The 23,917-nt window shown below is 30.8% G+C and overlaps 1 protein-coding gene and 1 non-coding gene across 2 annotated transcripts in view; one reads left to right on the forward strand and one right to left on the reverse strand.

The window, feature by feature from the left end:
- Positions 1–16,466, reverse strand: part of Smp_126050 (putative cadherin) — a gene marked incomplete at both ends in the record, with an annotated part of 43,100 nt that extends 26,634 nt beyond the window's left edge. Inside the window, one exon of the mRNA XM_018794008.1 lies at positions 14,142–16,466. Within this exon, the coding sequence (XP_018648464.1) occupies positions 14,142–16,466 (2,325 nt within the window). The remainder of the gene's footprint in view (positions 1–14,141) is intronic.
- On the forward strand, positions 8,947–9,018 carry Smp_tRNA_00322_Pseudo_TTG.1.1. The gene has a single exon. It is a non-coding gene (tRNA).
- Positions 16,467–23,917: the final 7,451 nt, after the last annotated feature.

The raw sequence follows: 23,917 nt of genomic DNA on the forward strand, positions 1-23,917 counted from the left end.
AGACCACCATGGAAAACCTGGAAGCACTGGAAGGTCGTTTCGTCCTACCGTGGGACTCCTCAGCAGTGCCTATCCACGATCCCGCCTTGCGAGATTCGAACCAGAGAACTTAACCGACAGACCACTGAGCCGGCATCCAACAGTGTTAATGTCTAACATCAGCCCATCCAAGAAATTGAGCAACCAATCACCATTCGTGGATGCGCACTGCTGAAAAGGCCCATAATAGGACGAAACGGCCGACCAGTGCTTCCAGGTTTTCCATGGTGGTCTAGCTTCAATTGACTCATGATCTCAACTATATAAAATTACTAAAGTCTCCACAAACCCTCCTTCTAATAAATTATGATGAACACACTTATATTTTATCTAGCATCAATGATATCAGTGTGGTGTGAGCTACTTATATATATCCACATATTAGTATATAACGATGGTCGGGCATTGAATGTATTTGAATAGAAGATCGATAAGAAGAGAACGGAAAAGGGATGCAGTTGGTATGAAAGTGCATGAACAATAATAATCAATGACTATGGACTGATTTTTGTAGAAGGAATGGTTAAGGTTGAGACAATTGATTAATAATTTGCAAATTAACTGTTTACTGTATGGTTGTCAGATTTTAGTGAAATAGTCTGTAATTTTATGCTTAAGTAGATTTGATTGTCCCCACCCGAGTTTTTGTTCACTACACTAGTAAAAGTTCCATATACAGGAAATATCACTAGTTTAAATGAAGTGATAAAACTGTTATAAAGTTATAAGTCCTAAATGTTGTATAAGTGATGTTGGATTATAAACAGGTGCAAAATAATTTGCTGTGAAATAATGCATCATATATACTGTGTACTGAAATACTTATGATAAAAAAGTGTATATCAACTTCTGATTTTTGGTACGTACTTCCAAGTCCGGCATGCTAGATTGTGGATGCACACTGCTGAGCAGTCCCATACTAGGACGAAACGGCCGTTAGGTGCTTCTACGTTTTCAATAGTACTCTAGCATAGATCGACTAATGAACTCAACAATAATATTCAGCAAACATCATATATAAATATCTTCACGTATCAGCAAAATAATAACATGATCATGATGAATATAATGTATCGTCGTGCGATTAAAATTTGATTAGAATAAATGATTATTCAGTTGATGTCATTAGAACTATTTCATTTCAACTGATCATTTAACTTTTAGACGATAAAAAACCACATAACTTTATTCGTATGACACAGTACGTGTTTTACCATATCTTTTAATTAGAGTCGAACTAAAGCAGTGGTATGACCAAAACGTAAAAGGTAAATTTCTATATCGTACTTCATTTAATTCATAACAATATCATGTTTGCCAAAAAAAATTAATCCATTTAGTATATCAGCAGAGGGGTTAAAAGGTAAATAGAATTTTTAAAACTTTCCTTTTCCGAATATCTAGACAAAAAGAAATTGGGAAATAATTTTTGTCATAAGCTGATTTTTACTTAAACCTTCATTAGTTATTTCTTGATCCATTTCTGGATTTAAATAAGAAGGTCACTGTAATAATGCAATGTGTTCTAGAGTGAACACATAAGGTCTTGATGTGTTTTTATTGCAAATCCATTCGCAGTAAGTTGTTTGTTTTGTTAGAAAAGCATGAATGCTTATTTTGCTTTGTATTATTTGGTTAAGTTGCTCAAATTTAATGAGCCTCTTCTAATAAGAAAATATCATGTTTATATAAACGATCTTTGAAAAAAACAAACTTCGTAAATATCTCATTTGTTAAACGAAGAGTAGACTTGGAAATTTCGCTGATTACTTATCTTATTTATTAAGTATTTTCTGAATGCCTACAGCATAGTTCATTAAACTTGTAGTGCAATGCTTCGCTAATCATTCACCTCGATAACCGTTATAATACAAATCTCAACGGTGCATGAAATCAGAAGGCAAAGAGAGGCTGCAACCACAGTTTATTATCAAATAACACAGGCCACAAAGCTACAAGCACATGAGTAAGAGTCAGCGAGCAAGCGCGAGCAATTACATGGGAAAATTTTTAGTCAAATTGTATAAGGGCTAGGCAAGATAAAGCAAAAGTTAATAATAGGATTTGAGTGCATACATATATGGGGAGGAGGACGAATCATCGAATGATATTTAAGCAATCAACGTGTCGGCTAGATTCTGTCATGTGCTCTAGTGATCATAACAGTACAAAGATATATGGCAATAGTTACTATCCAAATGACAATGTCTGTCAAGTAATTTAATAAAAGGGCTTAACCAAAATTAACCATAATCGAAATTGGGTGTATGATAGTTGCTATAATCTTTCATTAAAAATTCACTATCTGTATTTAACAAGTTGAGGAACACTCAGTGTGATGTTATTTTGAAGCATCCAATATGTACAACCTAATGATTAATGATAAACCATGAAATAACAATAAAATTATGAAGCAAAGAAAACTTTGTTAGACGTTATCATATTTTTACAGCTAGAACAACTGAATTTAACTAGATTTAAAAGGAATAATATAATATTGATTCTCTTGTATCCAGTTTTTTAATAGAGACTCTAAACAACCGTTCATTTAGTGATAATCTGATAAATAATATTTTAAGTAACTTCTTGTAGATTTAAAATGAGATTTACGTAAGTAATGTCTAAATGATGAATGAAACTAAAGCAGTTATGATCAACTTCTTTAATAAGTCTTATCTTCTCAGCCAGGTTAAATTTACTTTAAAACATATTGATCTATAGTTGCATAAAACTGACATTGTAATGACTTTAATCACAACATTACAAGGTACTTGACAAGCTATTTCAATGATTTTCAAATCTTTCTCACTTCTTCTCATGATCCTTTATTATTTCTTTGATATTCCAACTTTGGTTCATAAGGCAAATTTTCCTTATATTATGATATTAAATATGCTTGTCTGTTTTACTTTATTATCTTGATTATCTACTCCTACTTTTAGTGATTGTTATTGTACATCTGAAAGATTTTAAAACAGCTTGTTCTAAATTCAACTGTAAAGGATGAAATAAATTAAAAGGCCTGGTTTTGTATTGAAAAAGTAATCAGTAAGTGAAAATTTGATGATATAGATATAAAGTATTGTACAGTGTTCAGTTCATTTGAATGCATTGCTGATTTACGGTGTACTACTGACTTAAAAATATCTCAACTGAATTAAAATATATGAAAGGAGAGAAATGTAGCTTTGCCCATAAAAGTCACTAATGAATTCACTTCTTCACTTCACTTTATGCGAATATATGTCATATAATGTACTAATTCATTCATTAGTATCATTCATATTGTGCTTTTTAATTCTTTATATTCATTGTATTCTAACGGTCAAGTTTACCATTCAAATACTTGACAGAACACATTGAAACCACTTTTCATTTTATCTGATAACTGATTTTTGTTGTCGATAAATAGGTTACTCAAGATTTAAGTTTCATGATGTTTGGAACTCGTCATTAAGGTATGAATAGAGCCTGTGGTCGAATAACTCAACAATATCACTGATAACTCAAAAGACTCTATATCAATGATAGTTAAGTAATTAGTTGTTTTAATGTATTTTAAACAAAGAATTTGCCAAGTTTCTTTAACATTATTTTTTCCTACTGTTGTTGTTAATTTAGTTATAGATACTTCAGAACAGCTATTTATTGTTCTATTAATTGCTAAAGCTAATATATTACTATTGTGTATTAATCGAATAAGTCATTGGAATTGCAGCCATTTTGCTGACAATAATGAGTATATGAATGTTATATATTCTGTCATCAAAATGTACAACAAATACTTATGACATTAAACCGGTTTGTTCTGATGATATTTTAGCGTTTTATGTTACTGACAAAATAACTTATGTATCCATCTATGTAAATAATATTAAATGCCTTTTTTTCAGAGAATAAAACTGTCCACATAGAAGGACTTAAAAGTAGTCAAATTAAAAACAGTACATTGAAAAGGAGATTACTTGGGTTGAATTTAGCTTTGAAAAAATCAAGCGGCAATAAATTGCATAACGTTAACTAATGATTAATATAAAGAGGAAAATATTTAGAGTGTATTAGACAGTCAGTTAAGTAATGTCAACTAAGAATCTAGATTCCATTTTGGTTTCAATAAATCTATGAGCTTTCAGTGTAGTTGTATTTCAAATGAATTCGTTTTTGTAGTTGATTATCGTAGCAAGTTACAATGGTATCATATGATCGGAATGTAGAAAACTGATATTAAATTGTAAGATAACTTTGATTTCAGCAACTCTGTCTATACAATTAATTAAGGAACTACATATTTTCAATATCCCACACGTTTCATAGAATGCCAAATCTGCCTACTCTTCCGTAGAAGAAGGTCTGACTATTCATTCAACTTTGGTCGTCCATCTAAACAATCACATTTTATTTTGTTTATTTATCACACAAGGCAAACAAAATTTCAACACTACTACTTTATATCACAAATTTCACATTTTTCATACCCACTGTCATGCACGCAAATGCCCACAGTGATGTCTCGTATAGAATCACTTTGAACAGAATAAAACGAGATAAGTTTAATTCAACTTATTTGGATTCTGATTTCTATTTAATTAAATATTCTGGCTCGTACCCGTCTACTTTTTAACCTTGTGTTAATTCACTTAATTATTTATTCTGAAGGAATAGCTTACCCTAAGTCACGAAAAGTCAGAAATGTTAAATTTTATGCATGAGGATATCACAAATATATCATTATTTTAATATAAACATTCTACTCAACACTGAAATTATCAAGCCAAACCTTCGTATTGATATTTATCTATACAACTTTTCTTTGTTTGTCGCTAATCAATTCCACTTGAAACAATGTAAGAAATTTCTAGTGAATCTTAAAGCAACGACATGAAAATTTGCTGTACTCAGAAAGAAGACTTTATTTAATCCCCGAGTTATTTTCTTGCAACTGTTTCTTCTCTTAGAATCCTCATGCTAATGAGCAGAACATTCAGAAGCAAATATTTTCATCTTTCTTATGAAAAAATGAATAGTTACTTCATAAGTTACTTGTTCAAGAATGTCAAAAGTTCGGTGTTTATAAGAAATCGTATAACTTTAGAATACAGTGTGTTGATCTTGGTTTTTCAGTGACCCCTTATTCGTGTCGATCAGTAACGAAAACCAAAGTTCGCACCTTATACGAAGTTGATCGATGTATTTAAAGAGTTGTTTTGATTAAGTATGAAAATCATCAAATTTAACACAACTGAAAATTATACTGAGTTACCAATATCAATAAACAAGCAATCAAGTTTAGTTCATTACTGTACAGACTGTTGTGCAAGAATCATGCTTTTCAGCTAATTTTTTAGTCATGTATACTCAAGAACCAACCAATCAATGAATTTTTTTCATCTTATAGAATTTTACACTTATGATTATCTAGGTAAATTATAGCATAATAATAAATGTAGGTAAAAGATGGATTGTAGTTTCTTATGCAGTTTGAAAATGAGAAGAAATCATAAATGCCACAACAAGGATTGAAAACTCAGTTTACTTGCTTAGCCTTGCGTACAACAATAGATTTATCTGCAAATGTTCCGTGTTACAACTAGGTGTTTTCGTGAGTGCGTAAAAGCTTGTTAGTTTTAAGGAGCTAGAACCCTGTTAAAACATGAACGTAACAATTTTTATACAATTGCCTGAAGACTAGTAACTTGATCATGTAATAATGTTTATTGGTGGGAGTTTTATAACTACTCAAGGAATTAATTTTAAACGTGAGACATTTCATTCTGAATATTCTTGAATTGCTTCAGTGTCACTACAAATATATAATAATGAAAGCCACGAAACACAATGGGACGCACTTAGAAACACTTTCATATTATACGTGGGGTTTCTCAACTTTTTTATGGTGGCATAATATGCAGGGGTCTAAGTCAGATCGCAACATTTTTACTCTTTATCTTTTCATTAATTCATTTATTTCGTTGTTTAGTTTCACGATAAAATACTGATTTTGAAATTCATCAGTGGTTTAAAATTGAATACTTAGAAGACCATCTATGAACCACTTTCAATAAAATAACTTATTAGTAATCGACCTGATATTTATAAATCAAGGTAACAATTGTACGGATTGGTAATACTGATGTTTAAAGACTGCTATAAACTGATATTTGCCTCCTGATTTAAAACGTCACTTACTTACACCTGTTACCCTCCGTGGAGGGAGCATAGGCCGCTCACCAGCATTCTTCATCCAACCCTATCCTGAGCAATCCTTTCTAGTTCTTTCGACTTACCATTCATCCTTTTCATATCTGCTTCTATTTCCCGTTGTAATGTATTCTTTGACCTTTCTCTTTTCCGCTTCCCTTCAGAATTCTAAGTTAGAGCTTGCCTCGTGATGTAGTTTGGCGATTTCCTCAAAGTGTATCCTATCCACTTCCAATGTCTTTTCCTAATTTCCTCTTCAGCTGAAAGCTGTTTTGTCCTCTCCCATAAAACACTGCTGCTGGTAGTATCCGGCCACCGAATGTTGAATATCTTGTGTAAACAACTATTTATAAATACTTGTACCTTCTTGACGATGGATGTAGTAGTTCTCGAAGTTTCAGATCTGTACAGCAGGACTGTCTTGACTTTCGTATTGAAGATTCTCACTTTGAAATTAGTATATATATATATATATATATATATATATATATATATATATATATATTAGATCTAGTTTCTACATCATTGTTGTGTTAGCAGCACTCAACTTCTACTGACTGTATATACAGAAAGCACCCCTGAATCAGTTAAAAAATAGTCTACATAAAGAAGAATACTTTTTTATATCTATAATCCATTTATAATTTTATACAATGCAAATTTTAGAGAACATACTTTGTATGTAAACGAGAAATTGTAATGTCGAAAAAAAATTTAACTTATAATTGCTGAGATTATTTCAAATACAATTTGTTTTTTCTGGTTAGCGTTGTTTTTAACGAGTTGGTTTTCTACGGGATGGATATTAACTTGTTCAATATTTTGAACTTAGCAAGAATAAAAAGTAAGTTTTCTGTTTGCCCTAAATTGATTAAATGAAAGTGTTCCAATCAGCATTGATTAACAATATTTTTTAATCGTAATAATCTCATTTTATCTGTTACTGATGGGATACTAAACTAAAAAAAGATTTTATAGTCATTAATGTATAATAATCTATGAATAAGTGTTCATATATAATTGATTTTCATGTAACCTAAGGCATTGATAGACTTTCAAAGTTGATGAATCTGTTTTTATATATCAGCATAGCAATAAAAGACATAATGACAACGTAAGTATCTATATTGATCAAGCGGAGCTTCTTATTGCTATTGATGAGTTCATATTGTCTGGATCGTTTAGTTCAAAAGATGGTTAAAACGTCTTTATAAAGTAAGAACTTGAAACTACGCGGTGATTAAATAGAACATGTTGATACTTTTGAAAATAATAGTTTTGTAGTTGCAAGCAAAGCAACCCAATAGTATATAAAACTTTTAATAAATGAACTAAACATTTGTTGACGGGAAGATTAAAATGTTCACGATACATAGATCAATATTTCATTTGTAATCGATGTAAATTGGAACGTTTTGTTGAAATAAAATTGCTTTTATCGGAGAATATATATATACAATTACGATGTTGCTCCACTTTTCGCAGTATTACACCTTCCAAAATGTATACGTAACAAGGATTGTTCGTCCTTGTGGAATGCTAGAGATTCAAAGTGATTTTACTCTTTTCACTCACATTCACTGCAAGTTTAATTATGTAGAACAATAGGACAAGTAAATAAAAGCAATCGGTTATTAAGTCAAAAATGCATGTCTAAAGAGATAACAAGATACTCACATTGTCAGACGCATAAGTCTATTAGCTATTCGCTCTTCAAGATGAAGACAATAAAGTTGTTTGATTTCTCATTATCTGTTTCGTTAAGATGGTTCACAGTGATATATTGTAATTTTATTAGTAATTCTTCCAGGTTGTTCATCATGGTTGTTTCTATGTATTTCATAAATATCTTGTGAGTAATTACGTTTCAGTAATGTAGTTTTCATGATAATTATGTTAGTCGCTTAAGATAAATTTTCAATAATTCAGGACCACCTATTTTCCAGCTGCGTAAATACTGCAACAAATTTTCCATTTTCATAATTATTCAAAGTGAATAGTTGTGTTAATTCCGTAATGAACTAATTAACTTTTATAAAATGTTTGCAACCTACCACAGTATTAAGTACTGCAAAACTAAGCCGAAGACACCGCAATAGTTGCTATATTTTCCATTTTTTGTATTTCTTTTTTGAAGTAAAAAGACAGTAAAATTGGAATTCATGAATGTCAAATGCGATATAAATGCTCTACAGCAACTTATCTAATATACATACATAAAGACAGAAAAATTAACCGAAGCCGATGTGGACAGAATTGTATTCATTTTAAAACAAAAGGTAGATAATCACTATTGTACAGAAATGTACCATACTTTATACATGTTTTATAACTACAATGTAATATGTTGTAATGTTTTGTATATTTAATTAAGGAACATTCATCCAGTTAATTATTAGACAGTAGTGAATTCTCTGAGTATTATTGGTCTTATCGAAGAACTTTGTAAACTCTTAAATTAATCACTCTATCAGTTTCATTATGTCCAATAAATATATAATGATATTCGAAATTCTACAAAAATAAAAAGGGAAATATTTTACTAGTTTAAAAGAATTGAAAATGATAGTAAATTATTTAAGTTTATGTCCACTTAGTATTATTTGTTTGAATCTTCCTATTCATGATTAGGACTACAACTGGTCAGTCAAACAAACAATACTAAATGAATTTAAACTTCACCCCATTGCACAGGCAAGTGACTATCAGGACTCAGTAGCTCAGTGGATAACGTGATGGCGTTTGAAGCGAACGGTACTGGGTTCGAGTCCCAGAGCGAGCATCAACTCTGAGATGCAGATAGATCCAGCTGACGAGTCCCAAATAGGATTAAACGCGCATCGTGGATTCCACTGCTAGCCACTATCCATCTTTGTTTCTTTAAGCTTATGATATTTTATCAATGTACGTTTTATATAAGAACTTTCATCTAAATTAGAGCGAATCGTTTCACAATATTTGGGCGCCGAGTTGATGTAAGACATTAAATAGGTAGAATATATTTATAGAATCTCAGCGAATTAACTTGACGTAAATCCAACATTTCGCCTGGCAATCTGTTCCAAGCTTTTTCAAGGAAATATAATCAAACATCAAAATTATCGATAACGTTAGATTTACTTCCAATTCATTCGCTGAGATTTTACAAATATATTCTTCCTATTTAATATACGTTGTAATCATTATTAGTTAGTATCCATGTACGCACACACACACACTCATACAAAGTTGTCTGACATAAAAATTAGTGAAATCATATGAATTCAAGGAAATCAACTATTAGAAACATGAATTTCATGGGGTTTTTCTTTTTGTCTAACTTTAATTTAATAATAAATTTATTGACAACAAAATTTTAATTCAACATATCGTATAGATAAATGTGAATCTAGAATAAGACTACTATTACTCTAATTGTCATTATATAATTTCATTGTAAATAAGCTTTATTATTCCTATTATTTCATAATGGAATAATGAACACTTTTTTTTGTGTATGACAAATCTATTTAGACCTGACTGATTTTGACAATAATTTTCCGATTTACGAGAAGAAATTTGAAAGAGAGTTCAGCAAAGAAAATTTTCTTTTCTACGAAATCATTTACTTAAGCTGTACATTCGTATATATAGTGATTATGGAAGGAGGCTAGGAAAGATTGCAATATAAATTGATTTGACAAGAAATAACAAATGAGGTTACGTAATAAACAAGGGGTAAGGAAGAAAATAATTTATAGGTCAGGTAATATATATATATATATATATATACGGATGTACAGCTTAATTAAATGATTTCGTCGTAAAGAAAATCTTCTTTGCTGAATTCTGATTTTTCTTATTCAATGACACTATGAGTTATTTTAATTAAATAAAAAGGAGTAAAAAATAAATTGCATAATCATATGATGTAATTAAAACAATAAGTTATCACGATTCTTATGATTGATTATAATACTTATATAATTAACTTTGTCCTCTTATAAATTTTAACAAAAGAAACAAACAAGTCAATGTTTTTTATATATTATTTTAGTTTCTTATCGGGTTCTAAATGTATGATGTGGAAATGTCACTTACTTTCAATAAAGTAGATCCTTCATCAAATTATGCAACTAACTATTTCCTATTTTGAATCGTCAGTTACTTTTATTAATTATTAGGGATATTAAATTCACTCAGTATTGTTTGTTTGAATCTTCCCATCGATGTGTTAGGACTGCAACTGGTCTGTCTCTAATTGGCATATGTGTATACTGTGCGTATTGCCTCGATATACCTTAATTCACAAGCCTTGTAAGCAAAGATGGATAATACGATGGCGTTTGAAGCGAAAGGTACTGGGTACGAGTCCGAGAGTGAACATCAACTCTGAGATTCAGGTACATCCAGCTGACGAGTTCCAAATAGGACGAAACGCGCATCGTAAATATGATTGCTAGCCACTATCCATCTTTGCTTACAAAATTAGGGATATTGTTGTTTTTATGTAAATCTTCTATGTGTTTTAGCATACAATAAAACGTAGTTCAGTGCTCAAGTAAATTATTCATGTTTAAATTCAATACTGGTAATATCACCATTATTATTATTATTATGGATTATATCCCCAGTAATGTTAACATTACAATCATGATAGTAAAACAAGAATTCTGTATTTTCAATTTTCCAAATACAAAGACCTTTTGAAAGTATATTTGCTGAAATAGTCATAAATTATTTAATATTTTGTTGTTTTATTCAATTCTGTTCTTCATTGTGATACCGTTTTGAAAACACCTAGAAACTAATAGATCGTAAAATCTCATACTGATTTTTAAATTTTGACTTTAAAAAAAACACGAAATTCAGCGAAGAGATCTCTTTTCAACGAATTTATTATAAAGCTGTACAATCGTATATATATATATATATATATATATGAAAATGTTTTGTTAAAGTACTAATCCCGTGAGGAAATGTGAACACGACGAATAACCAAGATGACGTAATAGAAAGATTATAATACTAGATTACGTAACACGAGCTATAACAATAGAATTAGTACTTTAACAAAACATTTTCATATATATACGATTGTGCAGCTTGACAATAAATTCGTTGAAAAGAGATCCCTTCGCTGAACTTATTGTTTTTAATTTTAAAACAAAAGTTATCTTCACAACTATCTTTTTATTATAAGATTATAATTTTGTTATTATAAATGTGATCATACAATTTGAGCAATTAATTCTCAAACTGACCTAAATATTATTATTATTATCAGTAGGGGTTTTGTGTAGATTAAGTGATTTCATACTTGAAAGCGTGAGTCAATTGAAGCTAGACCACCATGGAAAACCTGGAAGCACTGGACGGCCGTTTCATCCTATTATTGGACTCCTCAGCAGTGCGCATCCACGATCCCGCCGTCCAGTGCTTCCAGGTTTTCCATGATAGTGTAGCTTCAATTGACTCACGCTTTCAACTAAATATTATTGTTTGTAGGTTTTGTTAAATAGAAGATGTAACCAATTATTCCGTTGTTAAGAAATCTTTAGGTTTAATTCTTAAAAATTTCTTATTCTAAAAATAGATATTTAGCCTCATTTTTAAATTGGTCAGACTCAGGCATAAAGAATCCGTTTTGTATCTATGATATAATGACTCAATTCAATTTATTTAGTTACTATCGGTGTATATATTTAACTTGATTCAGCCATTTCATATTATGTATGTAGTAATCACCAACCAAATATTCTATCTTTTTCATTCAAAACATAATGAGTTCTTTCATATTAATTTCATTTTACACATAATTCTAACCTAATCTTTTTAAAATATCATTTTAGATCGTTGAGATAAAGTTACGAGGGGAATTGATGAGAACACTATGAAAATGATATTCAATGTTCATGTGAATATCACTTTTTTCACATTTCTGTAACGTATTTGCTATTTTTATTCAAAATGAGTTTACTGACAATTAATGGATATTTCATAACTTAGTACTTGTACGGTAGTGAATTCAATATCACGAAAATAGTTGTACCGTGTTTACAATTATACTTGAAAAAATATTTTCACAACATTGTTACATGTTAATAAAACACACGGTATATTCGGATTATGATTACTAACGAAATGTAAGATTCATGTTTCATTCTATTTTAAAATCGTCAGCTAGATATTTCTGCATTCTACCGTTGATGTTCATACTGAAACAAAATACTAGTTACTATAGCTTTAGGCGTCAACCTACTGTGTACTAAGCTACTGAGTTCAAATAACCATTAATACACTTAATAGGAATGAAGGTATCAACCAAGGTATGTATATTTTACTGTTGATACTAAGGATTGTAACTGATGGATAGAGACAAATCAATTGGAGCTCATTACAAGAACAGCATAAATTTAAAAATCTTTACAAACATTTACAATTTCAAATATGCCGATATTCATCTAATGAATAACAAACTGAAAATTAGTTCCTCACCTGTTACAAATAATTGTTAAACCTAATTAAGTTATAAAATATCCGACTTTTAGACATTTGCTTTACTAAATAAGTTTTTGTTTTTCAAATTAATGAACGCAAACTAACCCAGGAATTGATAGACTTTTATACTCACTGTTTATATAGTTTATAAGAACTGTTTCTTCATCTGACATGTCATTACTGATGGCAGTTCATGAAAATAAGATTTTCACTAAAGCCGTACAGGCTATCACTTTGTGCTTGCCTTACACACAAAAGTAGTATAGTAGAAAGTTATTCATCGACTTATTGGCGTATGATGTTCAATGGTTTCCACTACGTTTATATATATATATATATATATATATATATATATATATACGAGTTTTAACTTCCCTGTTTACTGCACATGGTAGTGATGACAGGATAAAAACTTGTAATTGCGTTATAATTTGTGTGATTCTTAAGGAGTACTGATATTTTTATGTTTTTAATTAATATATTTTTTGTTATATCCCAATGAGTAGAAAAATTGCATTTCTGAAGTTTGGTGACTTAACTCATCTTTATATTTATTTTTGATTATCTGAAATATTTGCTAATTAATCATCAAACTTAAATTAGTACAGAAATGAATGTATTCGGTTATAGAATTCATTATGATTTGGAGGGTGAGTTAAATCATTATCTGTCATTAGATTTCCCATTTTTCTAGCGTCGTATGAACCTTAGTTTCCACCTGTTCCAAATACAGTTCTACATTAGTAACATTGGTTTTATTACCTTACAGGTATCGTGACATTAAATGTTTCAAACAAATAGCATACCGTATATTAATTTACATAGATAGACATGTCTTGTTTAGATTGTAATTTATTGAAATAACAAGTTTCATATAGTTCACCAACTTGTATGTTGATGTGTTACGGTGATTTGCAAAAGCATGGGAAAGGGGAGCCACATTTGCATATGACACTACACTAAGTATTCATTGACAGGTTGATTGAACCATCTATGAAGTTGCAATCATTTATCATCTTTTCTTACTTTTTGATCTCAGTCGTTTGTTTTAGTAGTGATTTTGAATAATTTGACTTATTTACTTTTCATCACAGTAATTCCCTCAGATTTTGTCACCACAAGGGATAGCAACATTTCTTATGTTGTGTAAGACTGACTAGCAGAAATATTAATTAACGCCATTGTAAACTTTACATATCAATCAAAGAAACGAGATTAAATAGTTTTACAAGCAAGTAAATCAGACTTACTTGTAAGTCATCTAATTTGTATATGATTTCAGCATTTTGTCCAAAGTCATCATCTTGTGCAATTAGTATAGCTACGATTGAATTCACTGGCATATCTTCCGATAAATAGTAATAAAATATTTGTTTTTCAAATTTCGGTGCATGGTCATTTTGATCTATAACATTGATAAATACTTCAGCTGTAATATTTTTGGGTGGATGGCCGTTATCCATTGCAGTCACATTGAATTTGAATTTGTCAACAATTTTCTTGTCAACTTTTACTTTACTATACAATATACCAGTGTCTGGATCAATACGTAAATATTGCTGTCCATTTGAATCAATCACATATTTAATTCTGTTCGTTGACTGAATGCCCAACAAATTTTGACGTTGTTGTTGCTGATGAACGTAATGATAATTAGGGTCATTTATTCGATGTGTATTTCCTCCAGATAAATGATTCTGATAATCTGGATCTGTTGCATTGAAAATAAATATAATTTCATCTGGCGGTGTATTTTCTAAAATATCCAACTGAAATTTATGTGTATTAAATGTAGGCGGATTATCGTTTTCGTCTAATATTCTAACATAAAATTGTGTTCGTCCTGTACGTACTGTTTCACTATTCAATGGTTGGTCTGTACACGTGATTTCTATTATTTCTATCGTACTTAGCTCACGATCAAGTTCTGTGGAAGTGACTACTTTAAAATCTAAAGTATTTAGAGGCTCTTTTAAGGACTGACTACTCAACGGTTCAAAGCTATAAAAATTGAGATTATTATTTGATTGAATGTCTGGAATAGAGCTTGATAAGGTTATTTGCTCAAGTTTAAACTTGGGATTATTTATACGACATGACAATGCACCATTTGGACCGGAATCTGCATCGGTAGCAGTAACGAATGCCACCAATTGGCCTGGTTGTCTATTTTCCATCACCGTTGGATAAGGTGGATTACTACGGCTCTCTAAATCTATTACTTTAATCTGTGGTGTTTCATCATTGACATCATTTATACGGACATCAACTACTGTATAAGAGGAATGTGAAATTGGTTTACCGAAATCACTAGTTAGTACTTTAAATCGTAAGTGCTTATTCGATTGAGGTAGTCGATCAGCATCTAGCGGTCTGTTAACTGTTATACTTCCGGTTTGTGAATCGATAACGAATGGAAAATTTGATATCCCTGTCTGATCCATCATAAGGTGATAGTGCAATTTACCATTGTCACCAAGATCTGGATCTGTACCATTAATTCTTGCTAATAATGTACCTACCTTAGCATCCTCTGAAATGTCAAGATTCAGTGTTCTCGGTACTATAGGAATGTTATCATTGGTATCTATAATGTGAATATGAATCAGAATGGTACCAGTATGTTTAGTATTTTGAAAGGAATGTTCATTTGATGGCATTTTATTGTTTACATCCTGATAACCGGAAGCATCAGTCTCCAAATATTTAATTCCATCGATTGCCAACAGTTTTATCCAATAATACTCAACTGTTTCTCGATCAAGATAATTAATTACTTTTAATGACGGTGTCAATAGTTGATTGTTTGTGGTTAGTTCGAATCCTTCATTTGTTTGTTGCACGGGAGTATTCATGTCTACTTCAATGTAATTCTGGACTAATGGATCAGTGCACGACATATGTTCTAGTGAAAATGGGAGTTCATTTTTATCTATCCCAACAAGATTTGAATGGGAAAGTTTATTTTTTAATTGTAAGATATCTGACTGAGTTAACGATTCTATGCGATACTCAGTTACATCATAAATACTTGAATCTAAATCTAATGCTTTAGGTAAGTGTATACAAGTATGTAATCCCATTGATTCTTCGACGGAAATTTCAATTACAGGTATTGGACTATATAGAAGTGTAGTTGTTTTTGGTATAGGAACAGGGAGAATAAACTGTGGTGAGTTGTCGTTAATATCCAATAACTCAACTTCTACCGTAATGTATGCCATTTTCTCAGTTGATCCATCCACCTGATTATAATTATTGTTTCCGACAAAATCATCCTGATAATGCATAGAAAAAATTACACGAAACTGAATTAAACAAACATCTGCCGTTTTACTGTCATATGACTTGAATGTTTGACCACCACCTGTCATAGGCATTCGACCAGAAGTATCTATATATCCATTTATACTATTTTTAATTGTTGGGTTTGAACAACATAACTGATTTTTACTACATAATGTATCTCTATCAATAGCCATCATTGTATGTATACTTTCAGTTTCTTTGTTTAATCTGAATAAACGGGTCACTGACGGAATTTCAGAAACTAAACTTAAACTAGATGGTACAATTAACATTCTTTTTTTTAAATCATGATCAGCATTATTTGAAGTATCATAATTAGTCAATGGAATAGAATTTAAAAATTCTCCAATATTTATGACAACTGTTCCTGAGGGTGATTCTTCTTTAAGTTTAATTCGAACATATTTTGGAACATTAATATCATTGATTGATATATTCATACCCCAGCAACATATCATATTAAATTTTATTAATAAAATATTACATAGTAACAAAATTGTTGCATAATAGAATAGAAATCCAATATGGCGCAAAATGAAAATATACAAGTTTAAATTATGTTTATTATTATAATTTATAATAAACATGAAATAAAAAATTGTATTTGTTTACAATAATTGGAAATTAAATAATTTCTTAAGTGAAGCTGCATGATAAAATAAAAATTTTAATGAATCAGTAATTGAATTCACTTTTTTCCAGTTAGAATTTCATCCAATCAGAAGCTCGGTTTATTATGATTGGTGGAATAGAATTTAATTGAATTGAAGCACATGACAATTTGTGAAAGATACATTTTGTTAGGTGTAAAATTGTTTCTATGATAGATTATTCAATTTTTCTTTAATTTAATGACAAATTTTCATTTATTCAGAACGAAGGAGGCACTGATTAACTAAATATTTCTACATTAGTTTGTTACTCAACAAATTGACGAAATTCATCATTTTTATGTCTGTGTAGTAGCAAAGTGGTTGGAGGCATTGGGGAGTAAATTCTAGATTCATTTCAAGTTGTTTTTATCGATTAGCATTATAATCTTGAGGCAAATGATATTCTAGCAGGGTTTAAACTTAAACTTATAGTTCCAGAAATAAACGTGACCTATATAAGTCAATGATAATATTTCAGAATGAGATTGAGTATCTTTCGCTTTAAGGTTCTGACTATTGATAATCAAGAAATGTTATGAGGTTTAGATGCAGCTTAGTGTAAGAAAACTGATCTAAGAAGCGCTAAAAATGTATTAGGATAAAATCATGCGTCATCACATTGTTATCGAGATTTCCGCTAGTGTGAATTTCAGCACTGAGGGTGTAAGCACAGTTGGTGAATCCACTGCTAGCCACATAATAAATGTACTAAAAATCAATAAAATATCATTTTAAATATCAAACCTGATTGTAAAGAAGAAACTTTACAGACTTACATTATCTTGCATTTTTAATATAATAAAAAATTGTAATTAGTGGGAATATGGTTATATGTTAGAGATTGCTGAAGTTTGGTTCTGTTTTTCACTGAATTTTAAAGTAGGTTGGAGAACTATTGAGAACTTCTTATTAACATATTAGCTATATGCAAATACCCACAAAATCAGATTTCAATGAAACATATTTCCAAATTCATACGAACTATAATATAGCGTCACTGTCACTCCTGATACTAGTTTCGTTCTCACTATCACTGAACTAGAATTTATTACCTATTCATAATAATGTATATTGTGACTGATGGAATTCAAAGAATTAAGAAACCAACTAGTGATGACCTGCAGGTTTATCATAGGGTTGAAAATAATGTCTAGATTGATTCAGAAGTAAGAACAGGCGTTGCAGTAAGGTGATAAATTGTTAGTAGTAGTTTGTTTAAATTCATGAATAGAATTATCAACAAGCATTGTAGCGTGTGCTATTGATGTCGACAGGTATAAGTAGTATGTACGATCAATCGAAAATGAAATACCTGGCAGCAGAAAATTAAGAAGATCGAAGAAAGGAGAACGAAAATAGAGAATGATTGGTATGAAAACGAAACATTATTGAAGTCTGGGATGACTGATTGACATTTCGCAAATGAAGTATTTACTGTATGGTTCTCAGATTTTACAAAGATGTTCTGTCATTTGTATTCAAATATATTTGATTGTCTTCACTTGTGTCCTCATTTACCACAGTATATCCTTAAAACAAGTCGTTTGTCTAGCTTTTTATTCAACTCTATAAAAACCGTCATTGAGACGTTTTATTTTGAGTTCACCAAAATTTTTATAAATTAAAATTTTTCACTATATTTTTTACATCAACAATAAATATTTAACTTTAGTCATTCAAGACAAGTATATGACAGTATCACGAAAAATAAATCTTTGAACAATAATTTATAATCAAGTTAATCATCGTTTATCGAAATAATTGGTATCATATAAAATGAAAAGAGGAGAAGCTGAATTCAAATCTGTATAGAATACCAAACTACAAATCTAAAATTGACATGTGATCAGATTTATTAAAATTGCCAAAATTAATTTATCCGAAGGGATTTTTTGTGGAGATTTCATTAATTTTATAGTTGAAATCATGAGTCAGTTGAAGCTAGACCCCCATGAAAAACATGTAATCACTGGACGGCCGTTTCGTCCTATTTTGGGACTCCTCAGCAGTTGCTCTATTTCGTGGATCGGTTGAAGTTATAAATCAACAGCGTTAGATGCCGGCTCAGTGGTCTAGAGTTCAAGCGCTCGCGAGCGAGGCTAATAGGTCCTAGGTTCGAATCTCACGAGGTGGGGTCGTGAATGCGCACTGCTGAGGAGTCCCACAATAGGACGAAACGGTATTCCAGTGCATCCAGATTGTTCATGGTGGTCTAGCTTCAATTGACTCGTGATTTCAACTACAAAATGAATTTATCAAACGTTATCTGGATTCTCAGTGGTTCTTCTTTCGGATGAACTTTTTTTTGAAAAAGCTTCAACTAAAGATTCATAGTATTTGTAAACTTCATCACCAAAATAGAATATCTTCCAATACAAAGTCTTTTGTTAACATAATTTTGTAACTTAATTCATAATATCAGATATCACCAAATTGTAAAGAATTTCATAATCTATCTGATTAGTATGAAATACAAATGAACTTCTTTGAAAGAATTTTATCGAAAACGGTAAATATAATTAACTTTTTAAAACAGTTGCTTAACATAAATTAGTTTAAATAATTCTCCAATTATGATATTCATCAAAATACAAACGATGTGTAACATTTCATTGTTTGTAAATTTAGGAAACAGTAAGTGTAACTACAGTTTATAAGTATAGCGAAAACCGTGAAATTACATGTATGTAACGTTTCTTATATTTAAGCTGTGTATATATGATGTGAAAAAAAAACATAATAGAAGAGTCTAACTAGTTACGTTCCGTTGATTATAAAAATGCTAATGAATTCATTCAACGTTTTCTGATGAATAATTTTGTTAACATGCAAGTAATTGCTTTAGTCAATCAAACACTGAAGATGAAAAATAAACATTTAGGTGGTTAAAATAAACTATTGTTATCAATGAAGTGTAAATCGTTTAGTTAGCTTTTCAAAACGGTCAACTTTTAGTTTAGTTTTAAAAATATCACCTTAAAAAGAGTCTAAGAGTGGTCTCATGGCTAATTTACAAATCCTGTTTTTTCCAATTGAGTCATAATCTAGTCCATGTTACTTATACCGTTTTTAAAAATTAAAATATTTACCATTTACAGTATATTTCAATGTTTTCTGGAAAAACTATTTCAAAATTGTTACTGTTCATTTTGTTACAGTTAGGGAAAAAAATGATTTCTGATGAAATTAACACGTCAAATATGTTATACAAAGGAAAGGTTATCATTAAGAGCACAGATGGTTAAAAACAATTCTGAATATTAGGTAATTGTAGCTAGTTAGTATTTAGCTAACCTATTGCCAATCACAAGTTAATCGATTATAAGACAAGAGGCTATTACAATGTTGTTACTCACGTTATGAGAATGTTTAATTTTTAATGCCATTTATGATATTCAATAAATTGATTATTATTGAATTATCATAACATCTTACATTAGGTTGAATTCAGTATTTGTAAGGAAAACTCTGACGTTTTATGGAAGATACATGAACTATTTGGGACAAAAAATGGTGTTAATTGTTCGATAAAATCTACTACACGTTGAAAATCAAATAATGATATAAATTTTATTAACCTTTTAGGATGATATATATCAAAATTGCTTTCAGAAAGTAAATCAAAAGTATGCTAGTGGATAATGTGAACACACAATCACATAAAGGGATGAAAGGTTTATGAAATATATATATATATATACTACAAGGGAAAAACAATCTATTGCTATTAGTTTAGTAAAAGGATTCAAACTAACAGCATATATCATGGTAATGAATATCGGAAACCTTATGATATAATCTATATAGTTTATTGGTTCATTATTTCACTTCTTGAATAATACTAGTTTGACGTATCTAGAATTTTAAGGATAATTTTCAAACTTTTATTCGTTTACGTGATTGACTTTCAGTGTTCGTTGAAGCTTATTTTTATACGGTTTTGTAATAGTTACAACCATCATAGTATCCAGAAGTAGTTCAAAAGATTACACTTCATAGTTAATAACAGAGAAGATATGTGCTTTAGTTTGTTCTCTTTGAAATATTCACTAGCTATAGTTTGGACTACCAAACCTGTCAATTGAATCTACTGGGGTTGCCAGTATGTTACATTTATAGTAGAGAAACTATTAAAAGTCACAAGGGGCTGCACAGTTGTTTAAACCTAGCCTAGGAACCGCCAGTAAATATGTCCATGAGTGAATATAGGCAGTCCTACCGTACGGATCTGAAACGTGGAGAACTCCTACAACCATCATCAAGAAGGTACAAGTATTTATAAATAGTCGTCTACTCAAAATACTCAACATTCACTGGCCAGATAGCATCAGCAACAACCGTCTGTGGTAGAGGACAAACTAGCTTCCAGCTGAAGAGGAAATTAGGAAAAGACGTTGAAAGTGAATAGGACACACATTGAGGAGATCGCCAAACTGCATCTAGAGGTGAGCCCTAACTTGTAATCCTGAAGGGAAGTGGAAAAGAGGAAGGCCAAATAACGCATTACGCCGGAAATAGAAGCAGATATGAAAAGGATGGATAGCAACTGAAAAGAACTGGAAAGGATTGCCCAGGACAGGGTTGGATGAAGAATACTGGTGGGTGGGTTATGCTCCTTCACGAGGGGTAATAGGCGTAAGTAAGCAAGTAAGTTAATTTCGTCGATCAATCACCTTAATAACCGTTATTATATTAATTGCAACGGTGTTTGAAATCAGAAGAAGCAGTGACTACACTTTATTAGAGGATAGCACGGATCACAAAGTTACAACTACATCAAGCGAGTTTTAAAGCAGAGAGGCGAATATGTGTATGCGAGCAACTACAGAGGCGATTTTGTAGTCAAATCGAATCAAGGCTCAGGTAGGCAAGGCAAAGGCTATCAATAGGATTTGAGTACATCTACACATGAGGTAGAGAATGATTCATCGAGCGATATTTAAGATAGAAACAGATATGTGCGTAGGCTGTCATGTGACCGAGCGTACACATCTATGAAGACAAGATAGTGATCATAATAGTACAAAGAAATAGACGAGCTGTTATTGCTCGAATAACATTGTCAATTAAGTAAGTTAAGAAAAGGGCTTAATCAAATCATGAGACATCATAATTATTCCTTTAACTCCCAGGGCAGAGTTTAAATGGTTTGAATAATTTTTCCTGGTCAGCGTTTTTTTAGCGAGTTGGTTTTCTACGGGATAGGGTCGCTAACCCCATGCCCAACCCTCCTTCTTTACCCGGGCTTGGGACCGACAGTAGCTCCGGAGGAGCTACAGGTGGAGTTTAATCAAAATTGACCATAATCAAAATTGATTTTAGGAGAGTTGTTATAATAGAACAAAACTAGTGAAGTGACATTTTCTGTACATTAAACTATTTTTTCACTCTTACATACTCCCTTCACGGCCATGGATTTGTTTTTCTCTCATTTTACATTCATCGAATGATTTTACATTCTTTCCAATTTATATTGATTATTGAACTAATACTCACCTTATTATCAATCTATATGTTATCAACTATTTAACCAAACAATATAATTATTTTATTTCTTACTCTACAAGTGAAACAATTCATTAAGTAACAAAGTATTATTCATCAATTAATGATCATTTTTTTATTACTGCGTGTTAACATGTACATTAAGGGTCACACACAAAAAAAGTGAAGAAAGTATAGAAAGAGAAGTGAAGTTCTATTTACAAATAGATTATTCATTTAATCATCTTATATCAGTAAGGTGAGTCACGAATAGTTAAGAAAAAAAAAGAAAAAAAAAAGGTGTTTACTTCCCATTTAATTGTGATAAACAATTATTTTCTTCAACCTATTTTTTTCGTTTTTTTTTGTTTTTCTCTCTCTCTTTCCAATCTTTTATTTTATTGCTTTTCTTTTTTGTTATTTCGTGCTTAATTAAAAATTGCCTTTAATTTTTTTCTTTATTCGTTACTTATCTTTTTTTTAAATAAGAAGAAAAAAAATAAGAAAAGGAGAACTTTATTATTTTCAAATGATAAAAGATTTATTATTTTTTTTGAGTTAAAAGAAAAGAAAAATAATAATGGAGAAACAGTAAATTGATAGTAAAAGTTTAGTTAATTAGAAAGAAAAGTTGGTTTTGAGAAAAGAATAGGTGAAAAATTGAACTGGAAACAAGAACGTTTGTTATATAGGTATAATTAAATATTGTGAGTAAAATAAAATTCGTTTTTTAAAAAGAATTGTACTAAACTTATTGATTTTTCTAAGGTTTTTTTTTATCAGAAAATAACATGATTTGAGAAGGTATATTTAAAAAAGAATTGGGTAATAGTGGAAGAGAAATCTTAAATAGATAGTGATAAACTTTTTGATATTGATTCTTTATTTTCAGGAGATCAGAAAATTAATTTCATTATTTCTCCATTTTGTATGTGATGTATTAGATACATAAATAGATGGTTATCATTAAACATCAGACTCAACTTCTACGTTAATGTGCTGTAGGTGTATGTTTAATTCAATCCGTTTGGAGCTGTACCATGTATATTGTATTAAGGTAATCAAACTTCTTGAACCTATTAAAAATCTTATAACTGATGAATAATTTGTGAATCAACTTATATTTTTAAATTGACTAAAGTATTTTATAAAATTAAGTATCCATTTATTTATTTTAACACATAAATATTGGTACAAGGTAGCAACAGATATATATGCGCCATATAGAAAATCGTCATTTTATTTAATTGTGTGAGGGCTATGATACTGCTCGGATGCCCAGACAGAAGCAGGTGGTTTTCTTAAGGGGCCACACCTGGAGCTTTCGACCTAAAGGTCTGATCCACAAGACAGGGGAGCATTGTGAAGAGATGTAGTCCCATGGTAGCCGGTGACCGACGATTTGTGCATATGCCATTTGTTCTCTCAGGATACTGGAGCCAGCCCATGTGCAACATTGGTTTGGCATCAGGGTTTTCCTACTCCCCTAGGTGGACTTCCCGTGTCCACCAACCCGGTTAAAGCGCCGGATATTCGCTTTTCGTCCTCTCAATTTCATGAACAACACCCTGGTGTGAGAAGGCAGTGAGTAGGACTTCCCTGGCAGAGGCTGTATATGTGTGACCGTGTGAAAGCATTTCGAGAGAGAGGAAGGGCCCTCCCCACTCTCGGCAGTACCAGGGCATTTGGGGGCTGTGGATTTTCAAAAAATGTATTTCTTATGAAACTTAATTAATTCCGTCCATGTAATCACT

The sequence above is a fragment of the Schistosoma mansoni genome, chromosome 1 (genome assembly GCF_000237925.1).
Source record: "Schistosoma mansoni strain Puerto Rico chromosome 1, complete genome".
Classification (NCBI taxonomy): domain Eukaryota; kingdom Metazoa; phylum Platyhelminthes; class Trematoda; order Strigeidida; family Schistosomatidae; genus Schistosoma; species Schistosoma mansoni.